The 21,529-nt window shown below is 46.6% G+C and overlaps 1 protein-coding gene across 1 annotated transcript in view; it reads left to right on the top strand.

Moving 5' to 3' along the window:
• The first annotated feature begins 6,644 nt into the window (after positions 1-6,644).
• The window catches only part of GRK5 (G protein-coupled receptor kinase 5), a 191,109-nt gene continuing 176,224 nt past the window's right edge, over positions 6,645-21,529 (top strand). Inside the window, exon 1 of the mRNA XM_054581596.1 lies at positions 6,645-6,919. Within this exon, the coding sequence (XP_054437571.1) occupies positions 6,868-6,919 (52 nt within the window). The 5' untranslated portion in view covers positions 6,645-6,867. The remainder of the gene's footprint in view (positions 6,920-21,529) is intronic.

The following is a 21,529-nucleotide window of genomic DNA, read 5'->3' on the forward strand; positions in this document are numbered from 1 at the left end:
ATAAATGCATAAATAAATGGAACAACAAATCTCTCTCTCTCTCAAATCAATAACAAAAGTTAAAATAAAATAAAAAATCATTGTCTTATTGTTATGGCCAAAGATTGATAATAATAAAAATGTTCATCAGTAGATGACTAGTTAAATGAGTTAAGGTCCAGCTCTTTGATGGAATGAATATCCTGTGTCCTTGAAAAGAACATGCTAACCTTCCCTGCTTTCCCCGAAATACAGAGGGGACAAACTCAGCCGGGGGAGAGGGAGAGTCATTGGAATCCCGTTTGGCTCCTGGAGCACAAGAGGGCTGTGGAGCTCGAGATCTAAGTAATGGAAATGTTCTATAGTCCAATAACCACTTCACTGACTTTGTAGCACATGGGAACTGTTTGCACTGTAAATGAACTGGCCTAGCACCCTCAATGGACTCATTTTAGACCACAAAATGTGGAGCCTGAGGTTTCCTTTTGTCATTTGGGGGCTGGCTGCAGCTCTTCAGAGTCCATGCTAGATGGCATCCTCTCTCTGTGGAGGAGACTTTGTGGAACAAGTGTTCCAACCTGAGGGTTCTTGCACAAAACTTATTTCTGTAGCACGGCAACCCCGCCTTTGCTTCTACAGGAGGAAATTAAGCTGCCCCAAATCAATTGGGCAAATTAGATACCATATTCTATTTCATGTAATTGTCAAAGAGCAATCTGCGCAAAACATTACATTTTTAAAACTCTTAAGTATTTGTTAGATTCTATTTAGCGTATAACTGGGTAGCTAGCTGAGACTTCAAGAAGGGAGCAAATGTGCCCTCCTTTTATTCGATCAATGAAATTTTCACGTCCCTGCAATGGCCTGTCTTAGGACAGCAAAAGCTGTGTACTTCAGTCTCAAGGACAATTAGAACTAGAGTCTCTGGAACAAGAGAAGGTTTATGTTATTGCAGCAGCAAGGTCCAAACTGCTGGAGCCCATCATGAGTCATGAGTCCTCTGGTTTTAAGGGCTTTTCACACTGCATTCAGTTTATCTCGCCTCCTCCTTCTCTTTAAGAAGCAATTCTACCTTTGTTGTCAAGGCTGCATCCACATTTCTATTGCAGGCTACCACTCTCAGACAAAGGAACCTGGCTTTGGTCAGGTTATCATCACCTGATAGATGCTGGTCGTAAAAAGACCATAAGTGATGGTTTGGAATCTTTGCTTATCCATATTAACTGAAAATCATTGGCTTTGAAGTAGATTATGTGAAAAGAGCTAATTTTTCCTCTTCGCACTCTGAATTAATTTTTATACTTTTGCTGTGTGATTTTATTACCAATTTGAACATTTTTCCTCCATCCAAATCTATCTGACTGCTCAGCACTGAACCAAACCAAAAAACAAAACAAACAAACAAACAAACAAAAAAAACGTGGTGCTTTCTGTGCACTGTTTTTGGGGTAAATATTTTGTTTCACTCTGAAAAGTGAATAGAAATTGGTCTGCTCAGTTTCCTTTAAAATTGTCTGATCAGTTTAACTACTGGGCTGATCACAGGAGACAGCTGCATTTGAGGATGGTGGTATAGTCAGAAAGCTGGAAGCTCCAGGCACAGAGATTGCCCATGGATTTCTGTGACATTGACCCAGGATGCCAGGAAGCTGGTCTCCCCTACTTTTCCCCTTTCATCTCTGATCTGGCAGGGATGTGGGAATTTTGACAGTTAACTAGTACAGAATAACCAGCATCCCAGAGATGCAAGTGGGGTTGAGTGATGGCACATTTGCTCCAAGTCAGCAAATATTGCCAAATGCTCACTATGTGTAAGACCCTTACTATGTTCAGGCTTTCAAGTAGGGAAGGCAGACGCTTACCTAAATAAGCAGCCTCATCACCCACTTAGCAGTTGACCTTGGGCAACAGACCTCTTCTAAATACAATGAATGGAGGCAACGACTTTTAAACAATTCAGTGCCCAAGTAAGTCTGTTGCGGGACTCGTAATTGAACGTGGCACCAGGGAAGGAGGGCTTGTATTCTCACTGAAGACCAGAAGCACAGGAACCACATGTGGTTGGAACCATCAGCAGACTTGTGCATTTCACCAGGAATCCCTTTTCTGAACTTGCATCTCAGAACCCAGCAGAACCCTCACTGGCGTGGCTCAGTTGGTTGAGCTTTGTCCTGCAAAGGAAAGGGTTGCCGGTTCAATTCCCGGTCAGTGCACATTCCTGGGTTGCGGGCCAGTCCCCGGTTGGGGCACGTGTGAGAGGCAACCAATAGCTGTTTCTCTCCCTCTCTTTCCCCCTCCTTTCCCCTCTCTCTAAAATTAAATAAATAAAACATTTTTAAAAAAACCCCAGCAGATTACTCTGGAAAGTCTTGTTATCAAGATGCATGTTCAGATGTCCATAGGTCATAGTCATTCAGCAACAGCAGGGAGAGGCCTCCCAACAGGTTTGTTAAGATCAACTGGTTCATCTTGAACCACAGGCTGCTCAGGACCCATTGCTTGGAAGTGGGTTTTTTTTTTTCCCCCCCTGAAGTATGTTGCTTGGAGATCAGTTTTTTCCAAAGTGTGATATTTCTACTGCTACTTATTTCACCAGTATGATAGGTTAGAATGAATAAAAAGTTTTAAAGCAACTTGACTTTAAAGAATGATAGGTAGTCTACAGCATGGCAAATTTTTTAATGTTAAATTTGGAAACTACTGGGGGCCATCAATGAAGGGTCTTCTCAGAGAGGAGGATACGCCACTGGAAACCTTATGACTCCAATTCCACTTTCAGCTTGCATTTCTCCTCCTTAGAATCTTCCCAGGTGCCTGAAATCTTTCTCTGTTTCCAAGTACTTTGTATATGTGTCCACAATGGCTCTTAATTCATTTTATCTCTGCGGGTTGCCTCCCAGCTTGCCTTCCTTCCTAGTGCCAAGCTCTTCTGGAAAATCACCTTTGTATTCCCTCCAGTGCTTGGCACATAAAGGTAAACTTTGAAGAATGAGAGAATAAATGGGAGAATGAAAGCACTATCTCCAGCTGTTTCCTGATGATTAGAAAGCTATGAGGCAAGGCAAGGCATGAAAACTCAAGCTCCAGCACTATTCAAAAAGCCAGTTGGATTATTCAGGCCAAAGCAATCCATATTTTAGGACAGAGAGATGTGTGACTTTCCAGAATAGTCAATTTCTATTTACAAGAACTCAGATGGAGCAGCTTTATCCATGCAATACAGGAACTGACAGAATGAGAAGATTCCCTGTTTCTTTTGCATTTCCAGCTCAGCTGACCCTGAGTGGACTGGACATCTGTATTTGTCTTTGGCATATTCCCATCCCTTTCAGACTCACCCAGTCCTTCATTTGGGTTTCCATCCTTGCTGTCAGCCAGCAAGATTCCTATTGATATTTAATGGACTACTCTTCCTTGAATCAAACCCGTTTTTCAAGAGGACTATGTGTAGTTCATGCAGTTAATTGAAAGGAATGAAGCTATAATGGTGGAATTACGGAAGGGGGTGGAAAACCCCTTTTAGTCTTAATCATTTAGTCAACTGCCTGCTTTGCCTTCTTACAATACAATTTAAGTTCACTCTGCCAGCCAAACAGCACAATTGCAACCAAGGTTTGCATGCCAGCCTGAGGTAGCCAGAAATTAAGCGCACAGACTGCTAGGTTCAAACCCTGGGTCCTTATTAGTTGTGTGACCTTAAGCAAGTTATAAAACTTCTCCTAACGAGGTGACTTTATCTATAAAATGGGGCTATGTTTTCTACTTCATCCAGATATTGTGGTCAATGAAGTAATCCATGTGAGGCACTTAGCACAGGACCTGGACTACAGTTGGTATCCAATAAATCTGGCCATTGTTATTTCATTCTTGCGTTGGAATGTCCTAATTTCTTCATAGAAGCACAGATACTTGAAGTACAGCCATTTATTTTGTAGGCAGGGTGTATTACCATGTGGCAGAAAGAGAAATAGGCTTTCATTTGCTAAGTGATAGCACAGAAACTACTTATTCTACCTGGTCTGTTTCACATCTGTAAAAAGGGGTTGGGTGGGCAGGGTTACAAACTCAAATGCCTGTAGAGGTGAGAGAGGTAAAATCACTGGTGACCTTGGCTGGGTATTAGACATTAGAGGGTGGTGGGAATTACAGTTAGCCGTAGAGTTTTGCTACTCAGGATGTGGTGCACTGACCAGCAGGATTGACAGAGCCTTGGAATTTGTTAGAAACAACAGAATCTCAGACCTAGTGAAACAGAATCAACATTTTAACAAGATCTGTTTTATTTTTCAAAGATTTTATTTATTTTTAGAGAGAGGGGAAGGGGAGGGAGAGAAGCATGATTGTGTGGTTGCCTTTTGTGCACCCCCTACTGGGGACCTGGCCTGCAACCCAGGCATGTGCCCTGATGGGGAATGGGACCAGCGACCGTTTCGTTTGCAGGCTGGCACTCAATCCACTGAGCCACACCAGCCAGGGCTTAACAAGATCTTTAAATGACCTGTATGCACATACAAGTTTGAGGAGGCTGCTATGGAGCACAAAGCCATCTAAAAGCATTCAAATTTAGTCTCGGCTGGTGTGGCTCAGGGTTAGGCACTTGCCTGTGAATCGAAGGGCCACTGGGTTGGATCCTGGTCAGGGCACATGCCTGGGTTGCGGGCCAGATCCCAGGGAGCCACCCACATGGATATTTCTCTCCCTCTCTTGCTCTCTCTCTAAAAAATAAATTAAAAATTGTAAAAAAAAAAAAAAGTATTCAAATTTAGTTTCATTTCATTTCTTTTTTTTTAAATGTCAGCCAAAATAACAAACTTAGGGCTGCATCAGCTTAGGCTGCCAGCAAGTGATCATTGTAGTTGGTGGCTCTGACATGCTGCCAGCTCTAGGTTTCTCTCTCTGAGACCTTTCCATTATAAGTTAGGGCTCCGAGCATGTGGCTATGGAGCCAAGACCAAGCCTGAGTTGCTTAGGACAATAATCCCTGGAGTGGAAGATGCCCAAGAAGTTATCTGCTTAACTCCCTGCCTTCTAACAGGTGAACCGTTACTGCTCCTACTTCGTAGACAAGACAAGGGAGGCCCAGGGAGACCCGCTGACCCAAATCCAGACACTAGGAAGTGGTGGTGGTGGTGGGTGTACTCCATTAGGAAACAAACAGTCCTGTGTTGTTAGAATTCTGGTTTCCAAGGCCTGGGAAGTCTATTAATTTCTTTATATTCTCCATTGCCTAATAATTGTTCTCAGTTTCTCTCGGCACCTCCCTGCCACTTCCTGGCAGCCCTGGGGACAGAAGGTTTCCTCCTTTTGCACAGAGAAGGCCCATAGTCGGCTTCTGAACGGATATCCGGCCCGCAGGATGCAGAGGAGGCAAAAGCCTCATTGTTCTTGGGGCCAGTCCGCCCCTCCCCCAGCCCAGAGGACATTCGTCGCAGACCCCCAGGGTGACCAAGTGCCCATTTCCCAGTAGTGGGGCCTTCAGAGGAAGCGAGGCTGAATGTTCTGAGCATACAGTAGAAAGGCGCTAAGAGCCCCAATATAAATAAGTCCGGCGTTTGAAAACTCATTTCCAACACCAGCTTGGCATTGTTACTCATTAACACTCCTCGCTGCCTACTCAGGCGATTCCGTCTGCGTTTTTATTAATCTGAATGAGTTTGGTTGTAACGGGGCTCGTTGATTTGCGGACTCCACGTGCTACATGGCAGTTCATTAGTCAAATGGGCCGCTTCCCACGCAGGGACCCCTCGAGTCCCGTTCCTGAGAGCTCGGGCGGTACCCAGCGCCGGGACATGCCGTTCGCTTGGTCCCGCTGCCGCGCCGCACCCCGCGACCGCCGGGGGGCGCTCGGGCCGCGCGGCCACCGACGCGGCCGCCAGGGGCAAGTCGCCACTGAGTCGCAGACCCCTTCGCGCCCTTGGAGGAAACAAAGTACACCTTTGTCAGCGACCCGGCGCGTGTGCGTGTGCGACGGCGCACAGTTACTAGCCTCCGGGTGCGGGGCCCGCGGGCGCGCCTTGCTGCCTTTGGGCAGCAGTCCACGCGTGGGCCCGGCGTGGCCCAGAGGAAGGGGGTGCGGCGCACGGCCCTGCCAGGCCGACCTTCCTCCCATTCCGAGTACGTCCCGAGGGTCAGCCTGACCCGCACTGGCTCCTGCCGGGCCGCGACGCTTCTCCCACCACCGCTGTGGCCTGTGGAGTTCGCTTTCTCGGCTTCTCGGCAGGGCGGGAAGCGTACTAGCCGGAGCCCGGGGCGTGGGCGTGCGAGTCCGGGCCCCAGGACTGAGGGCTCCGGCTCAGCCGGGCCGCCTTTGACTCCCCCGCCGCCCCTTGCAGCGCCGCGCCCGCCTTCACACTGGGTGCGGGTCCCAGGGCGGGTCTTGGACTCCCGCAGCCTCGTACTACTCTGGCCCAGGCGCGGAACGCAGGGACGACTACAAGTCCCAGCAGGCCCCGGGCCGCGAGCGCCGAGACAGTAGGCGCGGCCCGGTCTGACGCTTGCGCAGTGCGGCCGCCCGAGTCTGCTAGTACCACACCCCCGGGAGGGACGGAGGGGAGGCAGAAGCATCCGAGGCATTAAAGCATCCGAGGGAGCCCGAGGGGAGGAGAATGGAGTGACAGAGAAACGCGGAGGGTGGGGGGTGGGGGGGAGACTGTTGAGGGAGGGGGGAGGGGGGACACAGAGGGAGGAAGAAGCGGCGGCGGCGGCTCCTCTTTGCAGAGGGGGAAAACTCTGAAGGATAGGAGCAGGAATAATGCGGTAGGAAAGGCGGGATCCCGGCTCCGGCTCCGGCAGCAGCGGCGTTAGCCCGAGCAGCGGCAGCAGCAGCGGCAGCACCCACAGGCGCTGACAGCCCCGCCGGCCGGCTCCCTCGCTGACCGCCGACTGTCAATGGAGCTGGAAAACATCGTGGCCAACACGGTCTTGTTGAAAGCCAGGGAAGGTAAGAGGCAGGGCTGGTGCGTGCCTGGCTCCTTCGCCGCGGGCCAGGGTGCGGGTGTCGGGCGGAGTGCGGGCTGGGGCGTGTGTGTGCAGGATGCCCGCAGTGAGTTGGTCCTGTGCAGGACACCTCCGAGAGCTACTCTGCAAACGCTTCAGGGTTCCTGCCCTTGGGATCAGAGAACCTGGACTTGGGTAGAGAAGGAGAAACATAGAGGTCGTAGGGGTTAGGATGCTAAAATATCCCCCTAGTTTCCTGCTCTAACCTTCACAGACATCGCGGCAGCTGTTGAAAAGGGCAGTTGGAAAAGCATTCATTCAGGAAGAGATGGGCAAACATGAAACATGCAAATAAAATAGCTTTTCGAGTCTGCCCGGGATGTTTCTATGAGTGTGAGCTGGGTGCGTGTGCGTGTGTGTGTGTGTGTGTGTGTGTGTGGGGGGGGGGGGTTGGAATTAGAAGAAGCCAAGTCTTTGCTTGCGCAGGCTGAGTTGATACAGGCTCTTGCTGGAAACCATCCGCTGGGAATGTTTCTTAGGGAAATCCCGTCGTGTGGAAGGAAGCCTTTTAAAGGCAAAGTAAGATGTTGAGGAATTAGCCTGTTCCTAGAATAACGAGAGGGATGGCTGTGCAAATCACCTAGAAAATAATTCAGAATAATTCAGAATTTGAGGTGGTTTTCTTTTTTTTGAGGGGGAGGGCGGGGGGGGGGGCCGGTAACTGAATTGTTTGATTTTAAGAAAAGAAAGGTAAGTGTGCCGGTGCTTAAATGCGTTTTGGGTGCAAATCAGTACATTTCCTGCATTTAGCTGGCAGGAAGTGTCTAAATGGAGTGAGTAAGATCCTAAAGTCAAAGCTATAAACACACGTTTTGTAGCTTCCTAGAGATGGGGGGGGAGTGGCCCAGAAACTCAGATGGCTCCTGAAATAATTGTGCTTGTAAACATACATATTTAGGAACACCTGGAATTTATGTAACATTTTTTTTTTTTGCCAAGGTTTGAGCTCTGGCGTGCAGCCTTTTTATTAAATGGGGAAGTGGTTTTTCGCTTTCATGGGAGGAGGCTTCATTTGACACCCAAGATAGAAGGCAGCCGAAGTAAGGTCTTGACTTCAGAAGGATACTCGGGGAACAGCCCACGAAAATGCCATACCTACTTCTTAATATTTTCATTCACCCACTTTGATGAATGAAGGAAGGATTTTTGGCCAGCAATAAAACAACTTATGTTTATCCAGCCGGTTCCATCACCTTGTGGCTCTGTACACGCTGTGCGGGTTGGGTGATGCACAGCCCAGCAATTCAGCCCAGCGTTCACGTCGTAATTTGGTCGTCACTTGTCGCTCTAAAGCCGAAAGCAGCCGCCTGGAAGGTTTGCTTTGAAAACCCCAGCAGAGTTTAAAATATGCAGGTCTAGTCCCCCCACCCCAGTGCTCAGCTTCGGTGTGAGAGCAGATTTGGAGGAGAGGCTGCCACTTGGCAACTTCAGGGTCTAAGGCCTGATTTTTTTTTTTCTTTTTCCCTAATCGAAATTATAGCAAGCCGGATAAAGGTGGGGGGGATGTCGGGGGGGCTCTCCCCTGGACTGGGCAGTGCGTCCTGGAGGGGAAGAAGCCGGCGAGGGGTGGGGGCGGGCAGTGTGGGGAACAGCCCGCCGGCTCCCCCCGGCGCCCCTGCTCTCAGCCTTGCAGCCGCCACCTAGTGCTGGGACTTGGTTGTGCATCTCAAGGCTCGGGGCTGGGAAAGTTTGTCTCCCTCCCTACATTCAGAAATTAATTCTTGGGAAATCACTGGATAGGATGGTGCTGACGGTTTTGTTTCACTGGTTTCTCCTGCTCCGGGGAATTCTGCTCCCGAGATTTGCTGCTCTACACGTTCCTTTGCCTCGGGCACGCTTTTTCCTTTCCTTCGCATTTGGTTGCATCTTTTTAAAATATTTTGATTGGAGTGAGCAAATTGTTACCAATTTTCTCCCTCAAATTGGTCTCCCCAGTTTTTTTTTTTCCACCGAAATGAATTCATTGCCTGGTATTTTGATTTGTTAGGCTAACAAAAAAATTTTTTTTCAGAACCTTAGGAAAGGAACAGCCTGCAGGCTGGAGGTTTATATGGAATGACGGAATTACAGTGACTAAAAGCGCTCAGTAATGTGCATTACACTTCCTTGTCCTCTTAGAGCCTTTTCAATTTCTCTTTGAGAGTTCGGTGGTCACCTCATGGTGAGAAAGTAGCTCTTGACGATGCCTTTGAAATGGAAAGTGTCTTGCCTGGGAGGAAATGGAGAGACTGACACATGAGTGAGAAAAATTAATCACTTACATGGAAACTTCATTTTTAAATTTGCATTTCTCCCCCTTTTTCTCTCTTTTGTCTAAGCAGAACGCATGATTTTAAGTGCTGCCGTTTTCTTCTTGCTAGCTCTTTATTAAAAATTAGAGCACATATTCTAATTAGTGTGGAAGCTTATAGAAATAAAAGCCATTTATTTTTCTTCCCGGTTCTCATATATTTGAAGTCATTCTTCTAAATTAATTCTGCAAATAATTATATTATCCAAATATTCAGGAATGAAAGTTCTAATCAGTTTAGTAAAATATGTAATGTAAAATTTATGATATCTTTTACAAATCTGTGTTGTTTGGAATGTTTAAAAACACTTCTTACTTGGAGATTCTTGTGAATGGTTACAGATGAGAAATACAATTGGTGAATATGAAATTTAATTTAGATCACTTAACAAAGTATATTGTAAACAATCTGAAATGTTGCTCTCAAGTAAAAGTCACATTTATTCCAAACAATAGAGAAACAGACCTTGAAGAAGGACAGACCCATTTTGCAAATGCTATAAAGGAATTTGTAATTGTTCATGTTGGTGGATAATTTGGGGGCTTATTTTTTGTTTTTATTATGCATTCTGAAAGGCAGATGACTTTTAAATTCATTGTAAATTCAGATTCTTACCACAATAAGACATATATAAAGTGAAAAGCATAAATATAGAAATAAAATAGAAAGTCTATAAGCATATTAGGGTAAAAAATGATTCATTGTTAGTAATTAGAAAACACAGCAAGCAAATTGCACCTTTTTGGCTGTTGTTTTGAAATAAGAAAAGATCGAGATCTGGATTCAAAATTTTAAACCACCCAAATGTATTCTGTTTACTTATCTTGATCTCATGAAAAAAACACCAATTTGGTCCCTCCTAGGAACTTTAGATTCCTCTCCTTAAAAGCAGGTAAGGAGAAAAAGAAGTTGGGGCTGAATTCATGCCAATTTGTGGAGATGAGCTAAGCTACTAAGCTCAAACTAGCTCTTTCTACCTATTTGTTTACATGTCAGAATCTCAGAAAATTGGCAAGCAAGCTAGTGTTGAAATAATAGTAGTGAGAGGGTATTTGCAGGGTGCCTTTTGTGAGTTGCTTTTTTGTTGCTGTTGTTGCAGTGAAAGTTTTTGGGTTTTTCTCATATTCTAGATCTGTTGCCTCACTCTTGAGTGAGCAGTAGTGAGAAGACATTTTTCAGGGGCCTACCTTGCCTTTCTCCAGAGGCCAGCAGCAGTCATATCTGATCCATAAAGATGACTGAGGGGATATTGATCACAGCTTTCTGAGCATGATTCTAGCAGACACCAAGGACAGGAACTGAGCTGTCAGAAACATAATGACTCTGCCATTGATCACAATTGCTGAAAACCAGAATATGCGAGAACCGTTTCCTCAGATAACTCGGTGACTTGTTGGCTTGGCTCTTCCTGGTGATTAAGATTGAGGACCCGAGCAGAAGTGGAGCAGGGGGCTGGCAGAGGCTAGGGGGGTGGGGGGGGGTGGGGCGGGGGGGGGCGGCGGTGATAGGGGGTGATAGGGGACCCGCATCCGGCCAGCGAGGGGCGGGCTTTGCTTGGGCAGACGCAGCATTCCACAGCAGGGCTGAGAGCCCAGGCCTCCCTGCCTTTCCCTTGCACCCCAAGTTGATGAGGACGGACACAGCAGGGCAACGGCTTTCATCCTGGCGCAGGCGGCTCAGGGCGTGTGAGGGCTGCCTGGCCTGCGAAGTGCAGGGCCATTAAACGAAACTGCCTTGTGTTTGTTCTAAGTTTCTTTTCAATACTGACAAGTTGGAGGTAGAAAAACCAAAAGCAGTGTTTTCAGAAGGCCTTGCTCTCTTACAGAAAGATTTCAAGTGATGATTTTAATTAATCCAACTGCCTGTTTTTACAATCATCAGTTAAATGCCCACAAGACTCTCATCTTTCAAGGGCTTAGCTGCTTCTTGTCAGATTTTAAACTTCAAAAAAGCTTGATTCTTGCAGTGCCCAAACTAATCCTTGTTTAAATTACGTCTTCAGAAGCTGTCACTATTGTCATGGCTTGCTAAATGATACCTTTTGGGTCTAGGCTGTATACTTTCATAATACCCAAGTGAAGTTCAGGAAAGAGTTCAACATACGACCAAATTCACCTTTACCAAGGGCTAGTCAACCCATACGTGGGACCTTCCAGTATTCTCAGGAAACCACCCTGGACTGCAAGCAATATTTTAAGTTAATATTGGTCGCCAATATATTTGTGGCTTAAGGTAAAGTATTATAGTATCTAGATCTGTTTTAAATAAAAAAAAGCCTTATGGTTACAAAAAGATGTCATGCCTTCGCTCATGCAACTCAGAGGTGAAATTTGAGGAAAGAATAGAAAGTGACTATAAATAGGTAACACACAGAAAAGGAAACTAGGAACTTCTTCAGTCTTACTGCCCTTAGCCCCCACCTCTCACATCAGAATAGAATAGTGAAGATGAGGGTATTAAGATGTGATTTTTAAATGATTAACCTGGATTATGTGGGCTTAAATAATAGGAGTGATTTCTACTTTAAAACACATCCTGTTATATTTCAGTGAAATATATAGTTAAGAACATGATAAATGTTGAAAATATTTTAATCACTAAATCAAGCTCATTTAAATTTTATATTTTTAGGGCGAAACACATTGTTCCATTTAGTACTATCCGCACACTGGCGGGAGCACGCCATTTTGTTAAATCGTGCTACCCTTTAAAGAGAAAGCAGCTGCTTCCTGACCAGACGCTGTGTCCCCATGCCCCTCAGTTTCTCCCTTTGAGAAAACCATTCTTAAATTGTCTTCTGAAATTCTTGCAAGGGTAAAATCATTCATTAATTCACTCATTCATTCATTCAACACTGATTGTTGAAGGACCCTGTGGGAGGTGGCATGTGGGTGTCAGCCCTGGGAAGATGCCACTAGAGGTGGCTGGGGAGATGGAAGGGGGCATCATTGTGTTCTCAGGCTTTTAACCGGTAAGTCTGATTTTTCCACCCAGAAAAGCTAAAGCTGGCTGCAGTTTGACCTGCTCAGCTGGGTACACGTTACTGACTCTGCTACACCTAGAACCTAGTTGATAACATGCAGGATAAAAACGTTGATTTAAGGATCGTTCAAAGGTCATACTTGAGGGATAGGCTTGAATCTGGAAGACAACTGCTAATTTTCCAACACGTGTTTTTACAAAAGTCATTTCCTACAAATGGAAACCATGAAAAACAATGGCAAGAATACCCTTTGGTTGGAACAAAAAGATCTAAGAGGAAACTGGGTTGCAGTGGTGCCTTCCAGGCAGAGCTTTGGTGGTCTTTGGGGGTAGCGTCCTGGATAGGGTTGGTGGGCCAATGTGCTGGGGCAAAGTTGGTAGAGGCCGTCTTTCTCTTGCTCTTTGTTGGGATTGTTTTGGCCATGTTCTCTGATGTAGCCAGTCACCGGCAATGTCCTGAAAGGGTTGAAGGCCTTTAGTTCTCCAAAAGTGTGCTGTCTTTCCAACAGGGTAGCTTATAGCTGCATGTGGCTATTTACAAGTCAGTTAATTAGAATTACAAATTCAGTTCCTTAAGCACATGCACCACGTTTCAAGGGCTCAGCAGTCCCATGAGGCTGATGAACGGTCCAGATAGAGAACGTTCTCAGCACTGCAGAAAGTTCATTTGGACAGAGCTGCTCTGGAGTTCTACACATCAAATTAAATGAGTGTGATAACCCCATAACCTTCTGACATGATAATTGGGGGAAGGTTAAGCAGAGGGAGAGAAGAGGTAAATGTTGGGGAGCGGGGGAAGAGACAGGAAGGGCAAGGGCCCAGTCTGGGGTGTTGGGCATTAGGACCAACTCCAGAGAAAAATTCAGCTCGGAAACAATCATAGATATTGGTGATGGCGGTGAGCCACCCATATTTCCTTTTCTTGTTTTCATATCTTGTTGGGAAATTTGCATAGATTGAGCAACTGACTTTCCTGATGCAAATTAAGTGCATATTATAGATACATATGGAACCCCATGTTCCTTCTTGAAACTCCTGATATGAAGATATTTTAAATCAGCCATTAAGAAAAAAATTAAGTTGTTGTACAGTAAATATACAGAAAGAATAAAAAATAATTACCTTTTTCCATGGACTTCCAAAAGGTGCTCCAAAATGAGGGTGAGAATAGGTAAAACAATTATAAGGGTTGCATTTCTTTTGAACAGGACAGAGTAAAATAAGATCACAAAGAAAGAGGTCAAAAGCACACAGTTCTTGTACTTACTTTAAAACCTTTTGCTGTGAGATTTGCAACATTTTAACATAGCCCATTTAGAGCACTCTTAGAAAGCAATATTAGCATTTGAAACAATGAAACATCTAGTTGCTATTTCTTTGGTGTCTGAAGCAGGGAACTCTACTTGAATTTGTGCCAAAGAGTCAATTGGTAACATTTTTCTGATAGAAGTCAGTAATAAATTAGGCTACTTTCCTTAGGGCCTGCCTTGTCTCTAAGAATTTGTAGTCTGTGGAGTATCAATTTCTTTTTTAAAGGCAATTAAACGAACCTCAAAGGACAAGTTGGGGGTCTCCGCAGAGAGCAGAAGAAACTGAGATAAACAGATAAGAACTCCTGTGTCCTGAAGTGGAAGGGGTCCGCAGGGCTGCCAGTGCCTCGATGCCCCGGGCCTTCTCAGTCCATCTACCAGTCTTGTCCTCCACGTTCCAAGACAGAGGTTTCCCTGCTTTAGCAGATGGGGAAACAGTCGGAAAAAAGGGCGTCCCTTGTGCAAGGTCACTTGAATTGTGGACTTCTGTGGAGCAGCCTCCCAGAGTCCTTGAAATGTTCAAAAACAAGTCTTTCCTCTCCCTTGTAATACTGTAAGCCGAAAACCAAACCCCCTGTCTCAGGGTGGTATGGGTTCTAAGTTTAAGTCCCCCTGAGGTTGCAGCTGTGGAAGATAAAAAGGGTCTCTGTCAGGTTTCCTGGAGAAAGGGGCAAAGCGAGATATAGTTTTCCATCCAGATCCTGCTTTCAGCTAAGGGCCCATCTGAGAGCAGTTGGAGCAAGTGTTCCTGCAGGTTGTGAATGACTGACAGGTGAATCCTCCCAGTGGGTGTTTCCACTTTAAAAGCACTGCTAATCGACTCAAAATGAATGTGACTGAGGAGAGGGGAGTGTATGTATACTATACATACATGCCTGCATGTGTGTGTGCTCGCACGTTCAGGGCTGTGCCCTATTTACTTTACTTTCTGGAGCCCTATTTACCTTCTACCCATTCCCCCCCTCCCCCCAACATATCAAAAGAGCAAGGTCAGCCTCTCGGCATTCTTCTTCCTTCTGGCAGGGCTTACAGAGAATCTTGAGAAGCCAAAGAATTGCCCCGGAGGGACAGGTGCTAACCCAGATGTCTGGTGGTGGAGACATGTCATTGGCTGTGGCCTAGCTACCTTTCCCTGTCAGCCAAGATGGGGGGCACTGGGCAGGCCAGATCCTGCTGGCGTTGGTGTGCCCTTGCAGGTCACATCTGCCCCTAGGCCTCCTTCCCTGGGGGCTGGCCACCCCTTGGGAGATTGTCACCCTCAAACACCTCTGCCTGAGGGTGGCCCCTTAGGTGTATGCTAATGTCTCTGCAGCTTTCTTTACCGAAAAATGTAGGAGGCTGGGGTGGGAGAGGCGTGGAGAGACCCACCAGAGCCACAGCCCTGCCTGGTTGCAGGGTATCCCCTGCATCTGTTGAAGAGAACGTGTGAAGGGGCCTTCTCCCCCAGAAAAGCGCTCACCAGGGGTAGCCCCTTTCTTTTTTCCAGTGGAAATGTTATGTGTGTTTGTAGTTAGAAACCATACCTGTGCGTGTGGTGAGTCAAGAGAGCCTTGAGAACCCCAGATTCCTTGGGGATCGCTGTCAAACTTGAGATGCTGGAGAGGAGGCTGCATGACGTCACTGCCTGGGAATGAGGGGACGGAAAGTCAAGTCTTTGACCTGCTCCTGCAGAGAAGGTAAAGCTCTGAACGTAACCACTTCTGGAAGGAAGAGGGGAGGTGAAGGATAGCAGTAACCCAACTACATGCTAGAGAGAAGCCGGCCAGCATAACTGGTCTGCATATCTGATAACAGGTCTGGTGAAACCTCATTGAAAAATGGAAAAGTGTCCACCTTGGCACTGACACTTGCGAAAGGGAAACAAGCTGGAGGAGCGTCAGCAAATGGCCCGGGGAAGACAGCGTTATACCGGCTGCTGCAGACGAGTGCTCTCCCTCATCTGAGCGTCTGTCTGTGCTCTCAGGACGGGCTCGTTGAGATGCCCGGATGACATCCCACAAGAAGGAGCTCCAGCTCTAGGAAAAATAGGATGTGGGCATGTGGACAAAGAATTGGGCTGCTGACTTCAATGGCGAAGTGTGTCTCAAGACCCGACTTTTCTCAAGTTAAGTCCCAGTGAGTCATGGATGAGAAAGGGTATCTGTCATATGAACAGAACATAGTAGGTGTTCAACAAATGTTTACAGAAATGATTGACGGATGCTACATCTAAGTTACATGGGGGAAGGAGGAGCGGAGGAAGTATGATTCTCAAGAAATGGCCTTGATGTCACAGTAGATGGTAAATTAGGAGATGATTCAACATGGTTAAGAAAGATTAACTAAGGGTATAGGGCAAATTGGAAAATGTTTTCCAAATGTTTATCTTAACTGTGAAAAATGTCTGGCAAAGTCCTCCACCTCCATCCCCAGTTTGGAAGTGGTTTGTTTTACTTGTTTTGGAAGAAATAAATATTTGCATTAGACCAAACATTTGGGGCAAACAGTTGTCCCCAATTCTGAGGCTCTGCTGTGTGAGCTGGAGATGGTGGATGCTGTAACACTCATACCTTTTTTGGCTAAATCGAAGGTAGCTTAGGACAGAGTTTCACATGCTTTTCACAGCACTGCTAGGACAAGGCTGAGAAAATGGAAAGAAAATAGGAAGCCAAACCAAGGATCCTTCCAGACCTAGGAATGGCCGATGACCTGGCATCTGAAGGATGCGATCGTTACAGAAAAATTGCCTTTCTGTTCATGGGGCAAAAAGGCTGGATCCAATTAAGACAAAGAAAACGTATGTTAACTTGGAGAAGAAATTTCTAAACAGTCAATTCTGTAATCCTCTCTGAAGAGGAAGAGGCCAACATGACTGGGCTTTATGGATGATGCCAAACCCTGTGATATATAATAATTAGTAACCACTGGTTATTCTGCCGCACACTCATTTTCCAAACCACTAACCATTGCTTGGGATGGAATGCGCTGGGCCTAGGTATTTGCCCCAGATGTCTTCCCATCAGCAGTATTCAATTAGAGGGGTTTTAAAAATTAAAGCTTAATTCTCTATAACATATAGCAGAATATAAATTTAAAAAGGACCAACCTGATTTCCTCAATGGTTCATGAGTTACAAAGGTGAGGGTTGGTCTTTGGGCACACTTCAAGTGCACCCCTCAGTTTACATTTGGGTAACTATTGGGTGACTAATTGTTTTATATCATGGTGCCCAGTATTCTCGCTAGTCTCTTTGGCAGCTTACAAACATTTCAGGAATGACTGTGAGGGGCCTGAGGAGCTGAGAGGCCTATTCAGAGTCAAGTTCTTCCTGGGCAAAGCACTAGAAGTGAACCTGTGTCTGCTTATAATTTTATTCACCCAGGGTGGGCCTTTGCGCTCTAAATATCTGCCTTAAATACAGGAGCTCTGGCCGGCGGGGTGGGGGGGCGTCCATGAAAGCAAAATTCTGATGGAAATAGCCCTGCATTGGCTTTGCATCTCCCCCAGTGTCATAAACCCAGCATTTAGTTAGTGCTTACTGTGTACTTGGCACCATGCTAGGTTCTGAAAGGAGGATTGGGTAGGCAGTGGAGTCTCCCATCCTGTTTCTGAAAGAACCATTTAAAAAGTAGATGTCCTTTGTATCCATTGTTTTATTTGATCTTGACACGTCTGGGAGGCATGTTTTATTCTCCTCCATCCTTAGAGGTGAAGAATCGGACAGTCAGAGGTCAATGGCGTACCGAAAATGCCTTGCTAGTTCCAGAGCCTGGACCGAGGGCCAGGCTTCTGCATCTGACACCCTCCCGTCCTGCGTTGCAGCACCTTCCCCCAGTAACCACCCAGCCGTTGGGAATGTCAGTACTAGCATAGGTGGGATGTTTGAAAGAAGCAGGTGTGCAGCCGTGACTCACAATGAAACGGGAGTCGTTCTCATTTTTAAGATGTAAAAAAATCTGCACAGACAATGCTCGCTGAAGAAAATTCAAACAACAATGGAAAACATCAAGAAGAAAGTCGAAATCTCTCCCCTCCCCTGTGCTCCGCTACCGGTTCCGGCCCTCGGAGAGAGCTGCTGGCAGCGTCGGGGTGGGTGTTTTTGCAGATTCCTACGTATATGCATGTACGGCCATGCAGGGCACGTTGCACACGTGGGATCCTAATCTTCACGCTGTTCTGCGGCTGTTTTCAGTCAACAGTATGTTGTAGAGCCTTCCTGTATCTGTGTTTATAGTTTCCCATGAAATGGATGGGTGTCAGGAAAAATTGTGAAAGACTTTGGAAGCGAAGTGTTGGTTCAGTGGAATGCTGGGTGTTTTCCAGCAGACCCTGAGGGGTTGTTCTGAAGGGGTCTGTGTTTTCGATTGTCTTATACTTGTTTAATAGTATACTTAACCAAACCCCTATATAGTGAGCCACTTAGGTTTTCCAATTTTTACATGTAAACAGCATAGGAATATGCTACCCATTGTATAACATCTTTATATATTTATTTAAAGACTTTTAGTTTGTTCTTTTTCCCAATGGTGGTGTCTGTTTAATAGCATTCTCCCCCTTCTTTCCCTGCTCCCCACGTTGGGAAGATGAGTGATAATTTCTGATATGGAGTTGTGACCCTAGAGATGGATAAAGTATATTATCTTATGAGAAAGGCACATGATACGCATGAGGACATGGGATGTGACATTGTTGAAACCTCTGGGATTTGACACCCCCTCCTCCCTCCCCCTGTGAGTGTTCAGTCATCTTTTTTATGACAGTCAAAGCTTAGGTTAGGGAAATCAAGTTCAGTCAAAGATTTTATTTGGCAATGACATTGTAATTGCCCCTGGGTTTTGAATGTATCAATTGTCAGCGAACATGAGCCCAGATCACAAGCCCATAGCTTTGTAAAGGTGGTCCCATAGTCTCTCCTTTGATCATCAGCATGGCCGAGGGTTGGCAGCTATGTTTATTATTATTTCAGCTGCAGAAAGAAAGAAACCAAGCTCAGAGAGGTGAAGTGCTCCTCCAAGGACACACAGCAAGAAACCACTTCTCCCCCATCCCCCTCTTGTGCTGGCCCATCGCTCCTTTTCCTGCCCGTGAGGACTTTCGTGCTTGGTTGTACATTGCACAGCGTGAGGGGGGCACCGGTCACCTCAGAAATGGTAGATTTGTAAGTGTATCTTGGGGAAGGGGTGCCCTTTCCTAAATCTCTCAGAGGTGCTGCCTGTGCTGCTGATGGTTTTATGTCATGTCTTCTGCTCCTGTCTTTTTTTTTTTTTTAATGTTGGCTTTTTAAAAGTGTTTTTAAAAATTGATTTGAGAGAGAGATGGAGAGAGAAACACTGATGTGAGAGAGAAACCTCGATCGGGTGCCTCCCTCGCACGCCCTGACCAGGGCCCCAACCTGCAATCTAGGCGTGCGCCCTGACTGGGACCGGCCCTGACACCTTTTGGTCAGTGGGATGACACTCCAGCCAGTGCAGCCCCCTGGCCAGAGCGCCCTCCCATCTTTCATCTGGCGCAGCATTCTCGTCTGTGGAATTCTGTGGGTTCTTCCTTTGGTAACTGCTTTTTTTTTTTTTTTTTTAGTTATTGATTACAGAGACAGGAAGGGGGGGAGAGTTGTTCCACTTATTGATGCATTCATTGGTTGATTCTTGCATGTGCCCTGACCGGGGATTGAACCTGCAATCTTGACGTATCTGAGAACGCTCTAACCTGAGATACCCAGCCAGGGCCATAACTGCTTTGACGGAAGGTTTGCATGTGATTTTCCTATGGGAGGGTTCTCTGAGTCCCACCTTGAGAATCAACAGTGCAAATAAAAACAAAACAAGTCGCTGGCCCTGCTGCCCCATTCTGTCTCCCTCTGAGAGGAACTGGGTGGGAGGGCGTCATTCAGAGGCTGGGGTCTTCAGTATTTTTGTGAGTGTTTGAGGAAGGCGTGGCTTGTCCTTCCTGGAAGCATTCGTAGCTTTGCTGGCTTGCACTCTGGAGGCTCACAGCTGCTTGGAAGCAGCAGAGCGGAGACCAGACAGAGAAAGGCTGCCCTTTAATTGGATGATTAGTCTGAACAGGGCTGTGGGCTCGCTGTCATCTCAGCACGCAGGAAGGAGCTCCGCCACCCCGAGGCCAGCTCCTTTCTTCTCCAGGGAAGGGGTCTGAGGGCCACAGGAAGCCCACGTGGGCGGCCGAGCTCACGGCTGGAGCAGAAGCAGCCTCTAGAGCAGGAACTGTCCCAGGCCTGGGTTTCCCTCCCGGGTGCTTCAGCAGCTCTCTAACTGACTCCTGGGCTGCGTTTGTTCCCCAGGGTACCTAGGCCTGTGAAGTGCCACCAAACGGGCAGCTGAGAACCACAGAAATTTATTGTCTCCCGGTTCTGGGGGTCAAAATTCTGAAATCAAGCGTGGGTGGCCACGCTCCCTCTGAAGGAGTATCTGTCCCTGGCCCCTCTCCTGGGTGCTGGTGGCATTGGGTGTCCTTGGCTCATCGATGGCTGTCTCTCCATGTGTCTCTTCACACAGCCTTCCCTCTTTATGTGTCTGTCTCTGTGTCCAAAATTCCCCCTTTTAGGACACATTCATTTTGAATCAAGACCCACCGCAGTGACCTCATTTTAACTGAGTCATCCCTGTAAAGACCCTGTTTCCAGAGAATGTCCTGTTCTCAGGTGCTCAGGTTTAGGGCTTTAATATAATCATATTTCGGGGGACACAATTTAACTTGTAATGCAAAGCCCTGATCCTGATGTTCTGAATCACAGGTTCCTGGGTAGCACCTGGAACTCTCTTTTATTGTAAAAATGCCTCAGGATGGGCCAGGCATGGGAACCACTGCCCTAAAGATTTTCCAACCTCTTCTGTGGATCTTGGAGACTCGGCTCCAACCTGGCTCCCCAAACAGGACCTCTGCAGCTTCCCTGGTGGTGGGTGTCTGCCTCCTGCTCAAAGTTTTCTAGCGCTGGGAACTCATGCCCCGTCTCAAGCAGCCCTTCCCATTTTGAACTGCTGGATTAAAAAAAGAAATTATTAGGCTTCCTGCTTCCCCCACGAAATTGCAGACTCCCCAAGGACTGGGACTAGGATGTTTTTCTTTCCTTATATCTCCCGGGGGTTTTACCAAATACTAACAGTAAACCCAGGTCTGCAGGGCAAGCCCAGGTACGCCTGGTGCTGTGCGCGCCCCTCAGGTGCTGGCTCTGCTCTTTGGAGGCCTTCAGGACGCATGTACCGCCCTTTGCTGAGGGGGTCCTTCTAATATTAGAATTCTGACGACGGTGACACCACTGTAGAATCGAAACCAGAACCCTGGCCCCTAGGTTCTCAGGCCAGGCCAGAGCTTTCATTGCCCCTCCCACTCGAGTAGCTGACTCGGGCCACCTAGGGCTAGCATCTGCTAGCGGATGAGCACGTGGTGTGGCTAGCATCTGGCAAAGCTCAAGGGCGTGGTTGTTTAAGAATTTCCTGGAGGTGGGGTCAAGCCACCCACTTTTTTTCTTTTCAAGGTAATGTATCTTCTCTAGCCATTAAACGCACCAAGCCAAGATGTTTCAGTTCCCCCTGAAAGCTCTATTAATGACCCTTGTGGAAGGGTTGCAGGGGAAGGGAGAATATGCCACCAACATGCTGTGTGAGCTCAGGCACATTGCTTGACCTCTCTGAGCCAACAGTTTTCTCAGCTGTATAAATGTGTACCTTGGCCCAGGTGATTTCTCGAGCTCTTTTCACCCTTTACATCTTGAGAATTTGCTGGTGCATTTTCCACTGATAATAATTCAACTGTGGGTACTTCACAATAAGATATGATGTTAATTTGAAGAGCAGGCATTACACATTAAAATGAAAATTACCCCAAGGAAAGAATTAGAGCTGGGAGGGGTTATGAGTGTAATAGAAACAAACAGGAAAGAACCTCACTGCTGCTAAAGTAACTGATGCCTGCAATCTAAGAAAGGCAAATGCATGATTTTACTATTTTCTTTAGTGGATTAGAGAAAGGAAAATT

Source organism: Pteronotus mesoamericanus, unplaced genomic scaffold (assembly GCF_021234165.1).
Source record: "Pteronotus mesoamericanus isolate MK-2021 breed Mesoamerican mustached bat unplaced genomic scaffold, CSHL_Meso_final contig_657, whole genome shotgun sequence".
Classification (NCBI taxonomy): Eukaryota; Metazoa; Chordata; class Mammalia; order Chiroptera; family Mormoopidae; genus Pteronotus; species Pteronotus mesoamericanus.